A 16,882-nucleotide genomic window follows, 5' to 3' on the forward strand; every position below is an offset into this window, starting at 1 on the left:
GAACTGCAAGAAGTAAGGACACAGAGGTGTTCGTTTTAGCTGCAGTACACCACGATCCTCACGTCAGCTTACGAGCCATTGCTGCAGTCGCTGGTGTCTGTCTCACATCTGTGTGGCGTATAGTACATGGCCACAGGTTTCACCCGTACCGCCTGTCACTGACCCAGGAGCTGCATGGGAACGATTTCTGTGTGAGAGTTACATTCTGTGAATGAGCCATGCATAATTTCATGCTGGAGTCTTTACAAGGTGTTATGTTCTCTGATGAGTCCACATTCACAAATTATGGTGCAATGAATCACCATAACATGCACTGCTGGGACGCAGACAATCCTCGGTGGGTACTACCTCTCGACCATCAAAGTAGGTGGTCTATTAATGTATGGTGTGGAATCCTTGGGGATGAAATCATTGGTCCACACTATGTCCCAGGTACACTGACAGGTGAGTTATATCGCGCATTTATAGTCGACAGTTTGGGTGATCTCTTTGAACATATGTATCTACACACGAGAGTCTATATGTGGATTCAGCATGATAGAAAGTGCATTGCATTGTGCATTCAGTAACATGGACACACATTTGAACATCTCATTTAAATCAGCTTCCCACCACCAGAACATCCATCACCCACCACACAGCCACATATTATGTACAGCATGTGGTATCTGCACATGAAACTTTCAACTGTTGTAGCTCCCAAACTAAAAGCAATAGGAATGTAATTTAAATTGATGTATGTCTATGGCCAGTATTATCAATGTCCAGAACACTCACATTTGTAAACTGGCTGCATATTTTGAGAGTTGTTAATTTGCAGTGCTGCTATCTTTGTTCACACATGACCAGGGCAGTAAATCATATCAGTGCAGAATGTCCACATATATATACCCTTTGGGCATCCCAGATAACTCAAGCACTCCTTTAGTTCTTGGCAGTCTACTGAAGTTTCAGTCTGGTACATGTCATATGAGCCACCAAATAATACAACATGATCCTTTGATAACAACTTACTGTTATCATCCGAATGAACTTACTTTGTTACTTGAGACAGGGGTGCCTCAGGCTTAACCTGTTGCTTTCACTGCTTCTGACACTTCATTTACGCAAGAAGTGATCCATTGCCCATGACTGTAACAAGAATCACAACCTTCTTGTTGACAGTCATGGGCAAGGGATCACAAGCTTTGTCAGGTGATTAGAGCCCAAATCATATTGGCAGTTGTTTTCAGGAGTGTTAGAATAACATTCCAAACAAATGGAAAACTAGCACTACAATTTTCATGCACAAAATAATGGGATATGAAAGACCCTTGCAACTACAGAGGGATAAAACTATTGAGTTCAGTTCTTAATCACCTAATAAAAATGATAGGAAATAAAGTAAAAAGCATTATAACCCTTGCAGAGGAGCAGTGTGGTTTTAAATGTGGTAGGTCAAGCACAGAGGCAGTTTTCATTCTTAGACAAGTTGTAGAGAAGTCCATTGAATACAACAGCCCAGCTTATCTTTGTCTGATTGATTTACAAAAGGCTTTTGATGGGATTCGGTTAACAGATGCGGTTAATTTGCTCTACAATCAGTAGATTCCTTCCAACTCAATAAAAACAAATGAAGATATTTATTCCCACAACCACATCCAGGAAAATTTGGTTCCAGGTTAGCTACTTGCTTAGCAGTTAGTAGTGGTACTAGCCAAGGTGGCTCTTTGGGCCCACTGCTTTTTAACACAGTCATGACGTGCTGATAAAGAAGGTATTGGCTGGTAGTGGTTATAAAATTGAGGCAAAGAAATAAAAATCATTTGTTATGCTGATGATGCAGTTTGCTGGCAAACAGTGAAGATAACCTGCAGAAACTTTTACATGTACAGGGATATTCAAAAGTAAGGAACAGATTTCAAACTTTTATTGCTACAAAAGACAGTAACACAATTCCAATGTCCCTGGAAAGACAACATTTCAAATTTTTATGCATTCAATGTGAGCAGCATGTGTTACACAACAATATCAAAATGGTGGCTCATTTCCAGTATGCTGGATTGGAAGAGGAGAAGCAGAAGATGAACTCATTCCCGGTGGCCTACCAGGTCTCCAGACCTCACTCCTTGTGACTTTTATCTGTGGAGTTCCATAAAAGACCATGTTTTTATCCTCCCTATGCCTGACACACTCAAAAGTCTGTGACATCACATTGTTGAAGCTGTGAATTGGATAATGAGAGACCAGCTGCTTCGTGTGTGGCAGGAAATGCGCCATCATTTTGATATTTGTCATGTAACACATGGTGCTCACATTGAATGCATAAAAATTTCGTGTCCGGCCACCCTGATTTAGGTTTTCCATGATTTCCCTGAATCACTCCATGCAAATGCCGGGATGGTTTCTTTGAAAGGGCACAGCCGACTTCCTTCGCCATCCTTCCATACTCTGATGAGACCAATGACCTCACTGTTTGGTCTCTTCCCCCAAACAACCCTACCCAACCCATAAAAATTTGAACTTGTCTCTTTCCAGAAATGTTCGCATTGTGTTTCTATCTTTTGTAGTTTGGAAGTAATAAAGGTCTGAAATCTGTCCCTACTTTTTGAATAGCCCTTTGTATTTAAAATGGCAGCCAAGAACCTAAATACAGTCATATCCACTCAAAAAATCAAATGTATGACGACATCTGTAAAACCAATTACATGAAAATTGGAATAGGATGGAAAATATATTCAACAGGTAATGACATCTAAGTATCTTGGTATTGAGTTATCCAGCAGTGGAAATATCACAAAGGAAATTAGAGAACAAGTAATAAAAGCAAATAAAGTGTCAGGCTGTATAAATGATACTGTTTGGAAAAACAAGCACATAGGAAAAGAGGCAAAAAAGCAAGAATATACGAAACAATAGCGAGACCAATTACTATGACATACATAGCTGACACAAGGCCAGAAACATCATAAACAAGAAGGTGTTTAGGAACCATGGAAATGAAAATTCTGCAAAGGATTACATGGTAGACACTGAAAGATAGAGAGAGAAGCGAAGGCATTGGAAAAGGATGTAAAGTGGACTCCATTAATGAGTGGGTACATAAGAGAAAGTATGAATGAAATGAACACATAGACAGGATGCATGGACAGAAGTTTGTGAAAATCATAAGAAGTAAATTACCAACTGGTAAAAGAAATATTGGGTGTCCAAAGCAAAATATGGTGTGACAACCTCACGGTAGACAATGGGATACTACAAGAAATAGCCTTTAGCCTAGGAAGAAAGAGGGAAGAAGAAGTAGAAAAAGATAAAAAACTGATTTTGTAGCTGAATTTTCTGAATAAAATTTTCTGGAGTAAATCATTCTCATATCTTTCCTGTCATTGAAATATTTTTCCATAACTAATGAATGGAATATTGAGCAGAACAAATATTTATCAGTGTAAGTAATAACACTTTTACATACACTGCATTTGTAAACACATTCATGAACTTGAAAAACCATTTTCTGCAGAAAACAACTTTCAGCTTGCATAAAATTTACAAGAAAACTCTGATGAATCTTTTCCTTCTATGTGATGCAAGACATTGACTATGGTGAAGACTGACTATGCCAAGTGCTCTTCACCGCTGGCAATATTTCCTTGTCAACAGGTGTATGTCCCACCAAAAGAAATCACATCTTGCAGGCTGGTAGCATCAAAATTTATCTGCAGTGCCATTGCAAAGATTGTCTGCAGTTGCCTTACACATGGCAACTCTGTCGAGATCATTATGTTGGGACTAGTAATTTACTGTGTCATTTAAACTACAACTGTCTTAAATGACTTCATACTGTACTTTAACTTTCCAGCGAACAGAAACCTGTTTTTTAAATCAGTTGTTCAGATTGTATTCATTGTCTTCCTTCAGTTCCTACTTTTAGATTATCCATAGACTGTCATAATCTTTCCTATAATGAATAAAATATCAGTATCCAGTCTCGAATTGGCACTCTTAGTACTCAGAGTTTACAAAAAATTGATGATGATAATTTTGAACATAAAACTATTGTTATTTTTGCCTAACTGAATTTTACATGGAAGAGCTATACCAACCTGTGTCAATTACAACACCAGTAAGAATTTGAGGTTTTACAGAGACAGACAGTGCACTAGCGTCTGCAGTTTTAAAAAAACTTGTTATGGATCTTGTATTGTAACTCATGCTATTATCCCCAATCCCATTCATCTCTCATTTCATTTCCAGCATCTGATAGTGGTTGAATCAGTACTCCAAATGCTTACCTCATGATCTTACACGGACCCATGTCACAGATGCTGACAGCTACTTGTAGGGCCCAGACCTTCTGGATTGCTGCAAAAGCAAGCCCAGTGCCATATTACGAAAAGACAATATTTATAAAGAAGACATTCATAATTTGTAAGAGATTTTTTTTTTTCGTGTAGCCGTAAAATAATAATTTCTCTGTGTAGGTTTAGATTGCAAAGAAATAATTTATGACAGAATGATCTAAAGAGACGCCCAGTTACACTCTTTTGTTAATTTTTTAGTCGACCTTACTTCCTCTTTTGTCTTGAATGTGTCTAGAGGGACATCTTGCGTGTGCTGACGAATGTAAGCATATTTGTATGAGTTAAGCATATAATATACTGATTTTATATTATTGTGCACTTTTAATTGGTAAGAGGTGATCCCGATTTCATGTCCGCCTTCCTTGAATTAACCTGCATTCAAGTAATTTACAGCTCAACAATCGCAGCGGCCGATGCAGCCAACGACGCCATTACGTGGCGATATTAACTTATGAAAATTTAACGGAAGCTGAAAACTCGCCCGCTATTAGCATAATATCAATTTTTCTCCACAGCCGCACGAAGTTGCAGAAATACTTAGCTTTAAGATTCTTATTTTCAGTACCATAGCTGAGAGCCAGAGCCAGGACTCCAACTACAATACAATGGTCAACGGAGGTAAGAAAAATACTCTCGCGCGTGTGTGGGCCGCAATTGTAATTAATAACTAAAGATCTTTTGCTTTAACGTCAACTGACTAGCCGAGGAAATTCATATGAAAAGTTTATTACATTGTTCAACTTAAATATCATTTTTATTAAGGCCCACCACGTAAGTCGGCAACAATCAAAAAATAATAATAACAATAATAATATATACATTAAATTACGACGGCCGACGGACGCGAGATTGGCGCCGCAACTTTGGGGCCCGATTAATATGATTCTATTGTATTGAATGTAATTATGTATGTGTCTAATTGTTGTAAAATATTAATGCTTGTATGAATTCTTTTACATGTACAACAACAAAACCACACCCTGAGGAGATCTGGAGAGGAAAAAGTGTAGAAAAGAAAAAGGATTGCGAGAAAGAAAAATAAGTAAGGTAAGGCCTATTGTGCAAGCATCCTGTGTAGCTCTGCGCGGAATATCGAACCCATGTGCACATGAGATACCTTCGGTGTTTTGTGTATTATTATGTGTTTATTTTTGGAGGGGATAATTATTCGTTTTGTGTATTTATGTGTTTATTTTTGGAGGGGATAATTAATCGTGTGTGTATCAGTGTTAAAGATTCGTCAGTGGCTTAAAGTGAATTTAGTATGGGTAAGATAGGACAACCTAAAGCATCCGTACCAGAAGAACAAAATTCTGTTAATATGGAAAGTGAGGATCATTTGCAATACGTAAACGAATCCCAAGCCACCGCCTCGGATAACATAATTTCCGGAGCGGGGGGCGAGGATCTGTGGACGGTGAATGACGCTCCACAGCAGAATGGGAATAGAGTAACAACTCCACTGCCTGGGCAGGGGGGCCAATCGAGTGCTAGATTAAGTGGGGCACCAGTATGCTCACCGATTGCAGACCCATTTGCAGAATTTCTGCGCAGGTTAGAAGAAAGAGATAGGGAAAGAGATCAGAAACTGGCTCAGATGCTCCATGAGCAAGAGCAACAAAGAGAACTGAAAGAAAGGGAAAAGGAAAGAATGTCAGAACAGAGGGAAAAACAAAGAGACGAAAAACTGGCTCAGATGTTCCATGAGCAGGAGAAAAAATTAACGCAAAAGCTCATTGAGCAAGAGCAGCGCAGTGAAGCAAAACTCGACAGTATCCAAAGCGAACTTGCCGAGATGCGGGACGCGTGCAAAGAAATACCCGATCTTGCTCAAAGCTTAGCCGGCGAAATGCAAAAATTACAGATATCGCAGGCTAGGCTTGAAGATAATGTCCAGACTTTAACCAACCGCGTAGATAATGTGGAGATAGATGCACGGAAAAGTATTGACGCATATTTGGAAGTGCAAGCTCAAAAAGTAGAAAAAGAATTAAATGAATGGCTAGAAGTAAAGGATCGCGAGATATCTGCAAAGATTGAAAGCGACGTAAAAACAGCTGTAGAACAAGCGACTGCGGCCGCGAGTGTAAATATTGACGCCAGCGCTGCCGCACTACATGCCGAATTAACACAGATTAAGTCCCGTGTGACTGCGGAGTTGCCAAATTGGCAACAGGAGGTCGCGCGGAGACTGTCTGCGTTGGAAAGCAATGTAAACAGTGGCGGACAGATCATGAATCAGACTCCGCGTACTGATTACTATAATAACGCTGACGGTAGCCAGGGTGCGAGTGCGCAACCGCAACCTAATGCGAATTATGAGCACAAGCAACACGCGATACCGTGCAGCGCCCATCACGAAGTGATGAATGTCCCAGAATGTAGCAATCAGATGTGCAAAAAAGAGGACAATGTAATAAAACACAGGACATTCCAACCCCTCAATAGCGAAAAACGAAATGTCCACCCTGTTGTATTTATTAAGAGCTTCAGGAATGTGTTTCCCAGGACATGGACGGAAAGACAAAGAATACAGTTCGTGGTCTCCTTTATTCAAGGTGACGCGGCACTGTGGGCCACCGACGTGTCCGAAAAATGTCTAACGATGCAACAGTTTGAAGGTGCATTCTTGCAAAAATTCTGGTCCGATAGCGTCCAAGAAAGACTACGAAAGGAGTTGTACAGTCCAGAAATGTACAATCCTAAGATGGGAACGTTACGCAAATATTTCGAAAAGTATATAAACAAAACCAGGTACTGGGACGAGCCAATGTCCGATCGTGACATAATCAGATCAATAAAAAGGAAGTTGCCCAGTGAAATTAAAAGATATTTCATCAATGTGCCGGAATACGATATAGAACAATTCATGGAAATAGTGGATTCTGTTGACCTATTGATCGAAGATATGAAAACCGAAAACAAGTGGAACCATGCAGGCTATAATCAACACAAAGCCGATTACAATAGCAGCCACAGTAACGGTAGTAACTTAGTACCAAATGGTAACGGGAATAGGCAAGAGCACCGGCAACAGAATCAAGGCACAAACAATGGCAATGGTTATAACGGCAACGGTTATAATCGTGAAAATCGAAAGAGACATCATGATGGACGCATGAGTAATGGATATAATGGTAACGGCAATCCGCAATGGCGGAACAACCGAAACCAGTGGCGTGGTTGTAACGAACCGACACCACAGTGGCAACAAAACACAGCGCCACAATGGAACGCCAACCCAGGTCCGTCACAGAATATGTCAGGGAATTACAACCGACCACCGCAAAACCAGAGCCATACACAATATCAAAATACACCATCGGGGAGGCAGGGCGGCCAACCCAACAGTAGCAACAACAACAACCAGAACCACAATGTGAGGTTAGTGGAAGTGACAGACAACTGTCAACCCACTGATGCTCATCCGTTAAACTAAAGACAGCCACAATACGCTCTCCGTTGTTGGCTGCAGGATGGTGTAGTGAGGGCACATTCACGGATGACAGCCATAAACTTTGTATGCTGAAATACAATGAAGGAACAAAAATAGAAAAAGAACTTGTAGACATACCGCAGACATGTAACCGAACCGACAAAAGTGTTGTGCAGGCTATATTGCAAGCAGATATGTATGGAGCACCAATACACATAATAGTCGATACCGGTGCGTCAACCAATGTCATGAGCGCAAATTTTTACAAGTACTTGAGTCAAAATAATAGAATACCAGTATTGCCAGTGAAGAATTGTTGTGTTACAGGTGCAATAGGTGCACAATCTCATATCATAAAGCACCAGGTGCAAGTCGAGTTTACGGTAGGAAATGAAGCAATGAAAAGCTCGTTCCTAGTAGTTAAGGGATTAGGTGTTGCTTGCATCCTGGGGATGGAATTTTTACGCCAGAGGGACGCAAAAATCGACCTCTTGTGCGGGGAAGTAAGCCTTATGAATGAGGATAGACGTGTAATTTTGCCGTTGTTGAGGACACGGGAAGTGCACGGTAAATATTGCCGGAGCTTTCAAATGAGATTCGAAGGAATACAGGTAATGAATTTATATTCTGACTTAAGTACAAGACAAGCATGTTATAAGGAGTTTATTACTGAAGACAGAGAGGAAAAAAGGAAACTGATAGCAATGAAAGTCAGGGAGTCAGAACATTTGACTGAAGCACAACAAAACGAATTGACTCAGCTACTTACAGATTATGAGAATGTGTTTTCGGAAAAACCCGGTGTTATCGAGGGCTACACCTATAACATCGAAGTGGTACCTCACGATACGTTCTGTCACGCAAACTACACCATCCCGTGGTCGAATAAGGAGGCAATTACGAAGTAAACAAGAAAAATACTTACAAAGACTTAAAGAAGTTCGCTCAGTAGAGCAACGTTTACATATGTGTAGTAGGTTAAGTTTAGAGTGTATTTTTTTCTGTGTGTAAATGTTAAGATTTTAGTGCAACATTTAAAGACAATGAGGCACACAAGATTAGTGCGATTCAATTTTGTAGATGTTAAGGAATAATAATATTTTTAAACAATTGCATTTTGAAGAAAAAAAATGAACGTAGGTTTAAGAATATGTTAAAAATTTCATGTTGAAAAATGGTTTAAAAATATTTAAAAAAAAAAAAAAAAAAATTCACCAGCATGTAATGATGAAAGAATGTTTCATTAGTGTGTCATGAATATTTTTGAACTGTAGTAGTAACGCAACTTATGAAATTTAATATTATAGTGTATATGTTGTTCTATGTATTTATGTCTATACCGATCTTGAAATATGCTCAATCATAATTTACTAAACAACATGAGTGCAGGGTGTACATCACCCAAGGTACCTCATGTGTTGTGGACAAAGTACAAAGCAAATCAATAAACGCGACTACCGCTAAGCACTGTTAAAATATATTACCATCTGCTAAGGCAGAGATTTGCACGAATTTGTAGTGTAAACAAAAGTCACAAATCTAACATTAATCTAGGAACTTGCACGCTAGGCCTAGATTATAAAATGTCTACAATAATGCGAGAGGCAAAGTTTTGTAAAGTCGAGCCTGGCTCTGGAGAGCAAGTACGCAATGAGTGGGCAGACATGACATGGGGACTTACCTCAGATGAGACGGAAATACAATTGTATAGTCAAAAAAATCTGAAGGCAAGTACGACTCTAAGTGGAAAATAAAAAGAGATAATTAGTGCGAGAGATTGGTAAAATCCAGCACTAGCCAAAATCCAGTTCAGACTGAATGAAATACATTAGTGTTTGTGAACTAATCGAAACAGTTACTTTAAGCAGTGTGAAAAACTGTGAAGGTGAAACTGTGATATGGACAGTGAAGTGCTAGTATTGAATGTTCAACAGCGGTGAGGACGCCAAACGCCAATATCACGCACGAAAATCTGTGAATTTACTATAAATGTTAACTGTTAACGTGAAGTGAACCCACAGTCAATATTTTTGGGACAGACTGTAGTTTCAGTGAGCACAATAATGCGAGATTGGAATGCGATGCATGGACTATTGCAAAAAAGCGACCGCAGAAACGGCGAATGTTTGTGCTAAACTCATACTGGGACACTCACCAGTGCCTGCGAGTGCGGCGAAAACATAAATAATTGTATCAAGACAAAAACTGACGTGTAATGGAAACAGTGGCGCAACAAAACTTCATTCACGGGAGAAGATCCATGTCATGTATTCTGCAAGACAATGCTAGCTTGACACTCGGAAACTGGCGAAAACTTAACAACTTCTGCCGCACTAATAAATTCTTCTTTCCCACTAGCGTAACCATCTGCGGCGGGAAACAAATATTACGTTGGTTGTGTGTATGTTTCATGTACTACGTCGGCGATGCGTAGCAGGGCTGACTCCTGCCAACAAGAGCGGGGGGCGGATATCATCCCACTCCGCCACGCCCGGCCGAGACAGAAGCGCATCGCCAACGGTGCAGCCGATCAGCTGATTCTGACGTTCCGCGACGGCGAGACACACGCTGGCGTCGAGCGGGCGTTGACCTCTCCGCAGCCGCCGCGAAGCCGAGCACCGAACACACCAACCGACGCCGTCGCGAGCCAAATGTCGCGGCGTAGATCATCAACGACACCGCAATCAATTGTTTTAATGACCTCATTTTTTGCATAGTGCAACAAAAATATTTGTATGCACATCCTGTACTCCAATGACATTCCAGAAACAATTAAGTGAAAGTGACCAAAGCAGTTAGTCTGTCGCTCCGCCGAGGTTTTCCCCAGGTTTCCCTACGGCCGCTCCAAATGGGGAGCGAACAGTTGACACCCCTGGGACTTCAAATATTCCGGACTAACTCGTGGTTGTATACCTTGAACCTCATCTGTATTACACTTTGTGGACAACACACCTCAGTAATTTAACGCTTTAAATATACGATGTGACATATGTAAACTGTGAAAGAAAAATCTGCGTGTGGACACGGGGGACATGAAAGAGGAAATATTTATGTCAAAAACACGAACATTTTTTATGACATAAACATTTCGGGGGGCAATATAGCGTCCCCAGTGCCATATTACGAAAAGACAATATTTATAAAGAAGACATTCATAATTTGTAAGAGATTTTTTTTTTCGTGTAGCCGTAAAATAATAATTTCTCTGTGTAGGTTTAGATTGCAAAGAAATAATTTATGACAGAATGATCTAAAGAGACGCCCAGTTACACTCTTTTGTTAATTTTTTAGTCGACCTTACTTCCTCTTTTGTCTTGAATGTGTCTAGAGGGACATCTTGCGTGTGCTGACGAATGTAAGCATATTTGTATGAGTTAAGCATATAATATACTGATTTTATATTATTGTGCACTTTTAATTGGTAAGAGGTGATCCCGATTTCATGTCCGCCTTCCTTGAATTAACCTGCATTCAAGTAATTTACAGCTCAACAATCGCAGCGGCCGATGCAGCCAACGACGCCATTACGTGGCGATATTAACTTATGAAAATTTAACGGAAGCTGAAAACTCGCCCGCTATTAGCATAATATCAATTTTTCTCCACAGCCACACGAAGTTGCAGAAATACTTAGCTTTAAGATTCTTATTTTCAGTACCATAGCTGAGAGCCAGAGCCAGGACTCCGACTACAATACAATGGTCAACGGAGGTAAGAAAAATACTCTCGCGCGTGTGTGGGCCGCAATTGTAATTAATAACTAAAGATCTTTTGCTTTAACGTCAACTGACTAGCCGAGGAAATTCATATGAAAAGTTTATTACATTGTTCAACTTAAATATCATTTTTATTAAGGCCCACCACGTAAGTCGGCAACAATCAAAAAATAATAATAACAATAATAATATATACATTAAATTACGACGGCCGACGGACGCGAGAAGTGCCATTGCAAAGATTGTCTGCAGTTGCCTTACACATGGCAACTCTGTCGAGATCATTATGTTGGGACTAGTAATTTACTGTGTCATTTAAACTACAACTGTCTTAAATGACTTCATACTGTACTTTAACTTTCCAGCGAACAGAAACCTGTTTTTTAAATCAGTTGTTCAGATTGTATTCATTGTCTTCCTTCAGTTCCTACTTTTAGATTATCCATAGACTGTCATAATCTTTCCTATAATGAATAAAATATCAGTATCCAGTCTCGAATTGGCACTCTTAGTACTCAGAGTTTACAAAAAATTGATGATGATAATTTTGAACATAAAACTATTGTTATTTTTGCCTAACTGAATTTTACATGGAAGAGCTATACCAACCTGTGTCAATTACAACACCAGTAAGAATTTGAGGTTTTACAGAGACAGACAGTGCACTAGCGTCTGCAGTTTTAAAAAAACTTGTTATGGATCTTGTATTGTAACTCATGCTATTATCCCCAATCCCATTCATCTCTCATTTCATTTCCAGCATCTGATAGTGGTTGAATCAGTACTCCAAATGCTTACCTCATGATCTTACACGGACCCATGTCACAGATGCTGACAGCTACTTGTAGGGCCCAGACCTTCTGGATTGCTGCAAAAGCAAAAGTTGGAGTCTGTCAACATTAAAGAATTTATGGATAAGTTAGGTCAGTACTATAAATGGCAAGTGCTTGAGCACCCTAGAGCTTTTATATCTTTAATTGCATTCTAGGACTACATCAATCATATTTAAAGCAAGCAGCCATATTGTAAGGAAATATACATATTTTTCTACTTGGAGGCCACTGCCAAGCAATGGTATGAGAACAATGAGGAGAAGTTCACAAGCTGGGAAGTATTCCAGGCAGAAAAGCGTAAGTATTTCAGCAACACACAATGACAGAAGTGCAAAGCTGAAGATAAACTAAAGTGCAGGGCACAGCATCCAGGAGAAACTACAGTATCCTATATTCAAGACGTCTTGGAGCTGTGTAAAATAGTGGATCCTAGAATGAAGGAGGAAGATGAGGTTGCACATATACTATACTAACCTGGATGCAAGTGAGTTTGTGATGGGCATATGTTTTGATTTATCCAAAGCTTTTGACGTCATTGACCATAATGCCCTACTGCAGAAGCTTGACCTATTAGGAATTAGAGGTATATCCAATGAGTGGCTCAGGACATACCTATGTGGTCGCAAAACGTGGTTGAAGTGCAATATACAAACCATAACAAATCAGCTACTACTATTCAGGATGTTAAAATGTGAAATATGGTGTCCCTCAAGGATCAGTAAACGGACCCATTCTGTTTCTCCTCTATGTCAGTGATCTTAGGTACAACAAGTAGTGCCAAACTACCCTCCAATTTGCAGATGATACAAGCTTCCTTATTAGTGGTAAAACAGAAGAAAAACTAAAAGACTCTGCTATCCAAATAATGAAGAGTGTAGAACAGTGGTTCAGCTGTAACAAGTTAATTATAAACAAAGAAAAGACAGAAGCACTGAGCTCCTATAATCTAAATGGAAGACACCACCCAAACATGCAAATAGAACTAAGGGACAGAGTTCTTGAAAGTGTTGACAGCACAAAATTTCTGGGACTCTGGCTCCAGAACAACACAAAATGGGAGGTACACATTGAATATTTGCAAAGAAAACTAAGCAAAACCTGCTACATGATAAGGATCTTAAAAACTTGTTGCAGCAAAGCCAGCCTGTTGAATGTATACTAATCCTATGTGCATTCTGTAATTAAAAATGGCATAATCCTCTGCGGCAATGCAACAACCAATATTAAACTTTTCAGGATGCAAAAGAGGATATTAAGAATTATTGAAGGGGTGAACAATACGAAATCATGCAGACCCATATTCAAAAAACTGTCAGTTCTTCCTCTTCCTTGCACTTTTATCTATGAAGCATCAGCTTTCATCAAATAATATATTGATAGACACCCAGATATCTTCTTAAAAAAGGAAGATATACATGCATACAATACCAGGCAAATATCTCACCTTCACATGAAACAGAGGAGAACATCATTGCACCAAAAAGGCACTCTACGTATTGAGATAAAAATTTACAATAATCTGCCTAAGCATATTAAATCAGAAAGTAATTTCAGTAGTTTTAAGGCTAAACTAAAGGCATATTTAATTGATCATTGCTTTTACAGTCTGACAGAGTACCTAGAAAACATACAGCAAAAATAAAGATGCATTATGAATATTTTACTTTGTATGTTGCCTCTTATGTTTGTTGTATATGAGATTATTTGTTAAATTACTTCAATATCTAGTCCTTAGGAATGCAATACAAACTGTATTTTATCTTGTAAAGACCTAACCATGTCCAATATCCTTGTATACATTCTATACATGTAGGATTTGAAGGACTAAATAAATAAATAAATAAATGAAGGGTGTTGCTGAGGACATGTATCAAGCCCTACTCCTGAAGGAGGTTTCTACAGCAGACGACTTCATAAAATGGTGGCAGTATATCGAGACAATGCATCTCAAAAAAGAATTAGATGCTAGAACTTTGAATGGCTTCCAAACATAGTATCGATGTCTGTGATGGAGGAAGCAACTGATTTCACAAGTGTTCTTCGTCAGATAGTGAGAGAGGAAGTTCAGAAGGCACTTGGATTGCACAGCGAGCAAAAAACCAAGACGCTTCAAGAGGTCATAAGGGAGGAAGTGGAACAGACATTGAACCCAATCTCTTGTCCTTCATTTCCCTTTGAAATGGTGAAAAAGTTGAGACCCTGGCGGAGTTAGATTCCTACAATGCCGCATGAAGTACCTGTTTGGGCACCAAATAAGGCTGACGTCTGGAAGGACCCAGGATATCCAACCAGTATGTTTCCACTGTGGATGACCGGAACATGTGGTGCACTATTGTCGAGAAAGGTGGCGGATATGTGACGACATCCATGCTATAAGACAGCAGACCAATCTTAACCAATGCCAACACCGGGATGACAAAGACGAATGAGAAGGTGTGGGTGCAGGACAATGTAGGTCACCATCATCGCAAGCTGTCCACTGGAGAGGACGCTCGCCAACATGCTGATCAAGGTCTACATCACCATTTAGAAGCTGCAGCCAATCACCTAGCTGCCACAACCTGGAAAACTAAAGGTTGCGAACTTCCTTGGAGGTGAGGCCACTGAAGAGAAATATCCTCTGTCATCAGTCACTACAAAAATGATAGGAAACTACATTGATATCCTCATGGATGGCCAACCAGCCCAAGCTCTTGTGCACTCTGGAGCATCATATTCAGTCATTTAAGAGAAGTACTGTCATCAGTTGCAGAAAACCGTATTTGTCGACAACAAAACTTCTCTGATGAAGGTGGCAAATGGGAACTATGTAAAACCTACAGGAAGGTGTACCATTCATGTGGGTATATGTGGCCATACACAGCCCTTAGAATTCATCGTCTTACAAGAGTTTAGTATGATAAAGTATGATAAAGTGGATGAAGCTCTTTTACTTTTGTTTATGCAGGAAAGAGAAAGGGGAACTCCTTTGACTGGAGCACTGGTTCAGGAGAAGGCTGTTTACCTGAACAAGTTAATGAATGGTGATCAGTCTTTTAGTAGGAGTATGGGTTGGATGGACAGATTCAAAAAATGTCATGGAATCTGGCAGATAACAATTACTGGAGAGCTTTCTTCTGACTGTGATGCAGTGAAGAAATACTTGGGTGAGTTTGAAAAAATGGTAAGAGAGGGAAAGTATTCTCCCCAACAAATTTATAACACTAATGAGACTGGCCTTAATTTTAGGGCATTGCGAACAAAAAGCCTGGCATCAAAAGCAGAAGACCATGCTCCTGATTTTAAAATGTGCAGAGATCGTGACTTTATTAGTGTACAGCAAGGCTGCTGGTAATCACAAGCTGCCTTTAATGCTGATGGGCAAATCTGCTAGGCCCAGAGCTTTTAAAAACTGCAACATGAAGTCCCTACCTGTATATTATTGCAACCAGAAAAAAGCATGGATGGATGGTAAGCTGTTCAAGGAATGGTTTCATGGCCAGCTTGCTCCCTCTGTTCAATGGTTTTCTTAAAACAATTTGTCTCCCCATGCAATCCTTTTGATTGGTAATGCACCATCTCACCCCATCACTGAGGAATTATGTGATAGAGAACTGTGGCGAAGTTTTTGCCGCTGAATGTTATACCACTTCTACAGCTGATGGGCCAGGATATACGGCAAACATTGAAACTGATTTACAGAAAACAATTTTTAACAATGCTGATTAAGATGATAGCATTCATTTAGTGGACAAAATAAAAAAGACCAATGTGAGGGATGTTGTTTATTGGGCTGCTGGGGCGTGGCAGAATATTTCAGAAAATACTCTGAGAAAATCATGGAGAAAAATGTGGACCTCTCTTGAATTTCAGGACAACCCAGTTGAAAATTAAGAGGAAAATCAACTACAAATGATACAGACAATCACTGGATGTGAAGAAGCTAGTGAAGGAGACATAGATGAGTGGATGGCAGCAGATGGAGCATGTGTGGAGAACCTTACTGGTGGTGCCACTCAGTGATGTAGCAGAAGCCCTTGACCTCTCACTACGTTATTTGGAGCAACAGCCAACTGCTACACCTGCTGATTTGACATTTATGAGACGATGGTGCAACTATGTATCTTATCATAGACTGTCTTCATTACGTTAAAAAACAATGACTAGCTTTTTGTCATCTAAAAAGTAGGGATAAAATGTCCATTGTATTTTAGTAAGTTTGACAGCTTTTCTTTCATCGTTATGCATTGTTTAAATCTAATGTATTCTTGCCAATTTTTCTAATACACATGTTTACTGTACTGTGTAAATTAAAATAGTGTGTATGTATAGCAGTTAACTGCACAGTTTTCCATACTTAATCTAACATTTTTCATGTTCAGATTAACCGAACATTCGGAGAAGAGACTTGGTTTGAAAGGACAGGGCTGAATTTGGAGGTCATCATCATACTGACTTATCATTTTTGTTGCAAATCATCTGAATGTTTTGCCATGCATGAAACTGGGCATTCTTTTGGTGCTGTTGTGGACCATTTGATTTTTGTCAGAAGTTTTATGAGGAGTTTATTAAGTATATGGG

The 16,882-nt window shown here is 39.6% G+C and overlaps 1 protein-coding gene across 1 annotated transcript in view; it reads right to left on the minus strand.

Annotated features, from left to right (window-relative positions):
* The window catches only part of LOC126458478 (serpin B6-like), a 332,205-nt gene that overhangs the window by 2,330 nt on the left and 312,993 nt on the right, over positions 1-16,882 (minus strand). Inside the window, exon 9 of the mRNA XM_050095571.1 lies at positions 12,288-12,357. Coding sequence (XP_049951528.1) covers positions 12,312-12,357 — 46 coding nt within the window. The 3' untranslated portion in view covers positions 12,288-12,311. The remainder of the gene's footprint in view (positions 1-12,287; positions 12,358-16,882) is intronic.

The sequence above is a fragment of the Schistocerca serialis genome, chromosome 2 (genome assembly GCF_023864345.2).
Source record: "Schistocerca serialis cubense isolate TAMUIC-IGC-003099 chromosome 2, iqSchSeri2.2, whole genome shotgun sequence".
Lineage (NCBI taxonomy): Eukaryota > Metazoa > Arthropoda > Insecta > Orthoptera > Acrididae > Schistocerca > Schistocerca serialis.